Source organism: Penaeus monodon, chromosome 15, assembly GCF_015228065.2.
Source record: "Penaeus monodon isolate SGIC_2016 chromosome 15, NSTDA_Pmon_1, whole genome shotgun sequence".
Classification (NCBI taxonomy): domain Eukaryota; kingdom Metazoa; phylum Arthropoda; class Malacostraca; order Decapoda; family Penaeidae; genus Penaeus; species Penaeus monodon.
In genome coordinates this window covers 1,593,265-1,593,552 of record NC_051400.1, presented here as the reverse complement: position 1 = coordinate 1,593,552, position 288 = coordinate 1,593,265, and the positions used below count along the sequence as shown (strand labels likewise).

The 288-nt window shown below is 63.5% G+C and overlaps 1 protein-coding gene across 1 annotated transcript in view; it reads left to right on the top strand.

Annotated features, from left to right (window-relative positions):
• The window catches only part of LOC119581623 (probable low-specificity L-threonine aldolase 2), a 10,973-nt gene that overhangs the window by 1,856 nt on the left and 8,829 nt on the right, over positions 1-288 (top strand). Inside the window, exon 2 of the mRNA XM_037929741.1 lies at positions 75-201. Within this exon, the coding sequence (XP_037785669.1) occupies positions 75-201 (127 nt within the window). The remainder of the gene's footprint in view (positions 1-74; positions 202-288) is intronic.

The following is a 288-nucleotide window of genomic DNA, read 5'->3' as shown; positions in this document are numbered from 1 at the left end:
TCCCTCCCCTACCTTGCCTTTCCCTTTTCTTCGAGATCCACACGCACGCTCAAAAATCCTGCCACACCCTGCAGGAGAGCGGAGCCCGCGTCGTGGACCTGCGAAGCGACACCCTGACGCAGCCTTCCCCGGCCATGAAGGAGGCGATGATGGCAGCGCCTCTCGGGGACGACGTGTTCGGCGAGGACCCGACCGTCATCGGTGAGTCGTCCTCCTCCGAGTCGGCGCATCCGTGTGGAGGGTCCTAAGGCGACTCCGGAATGAAATGGGGCGGGATTTGCGTACTCC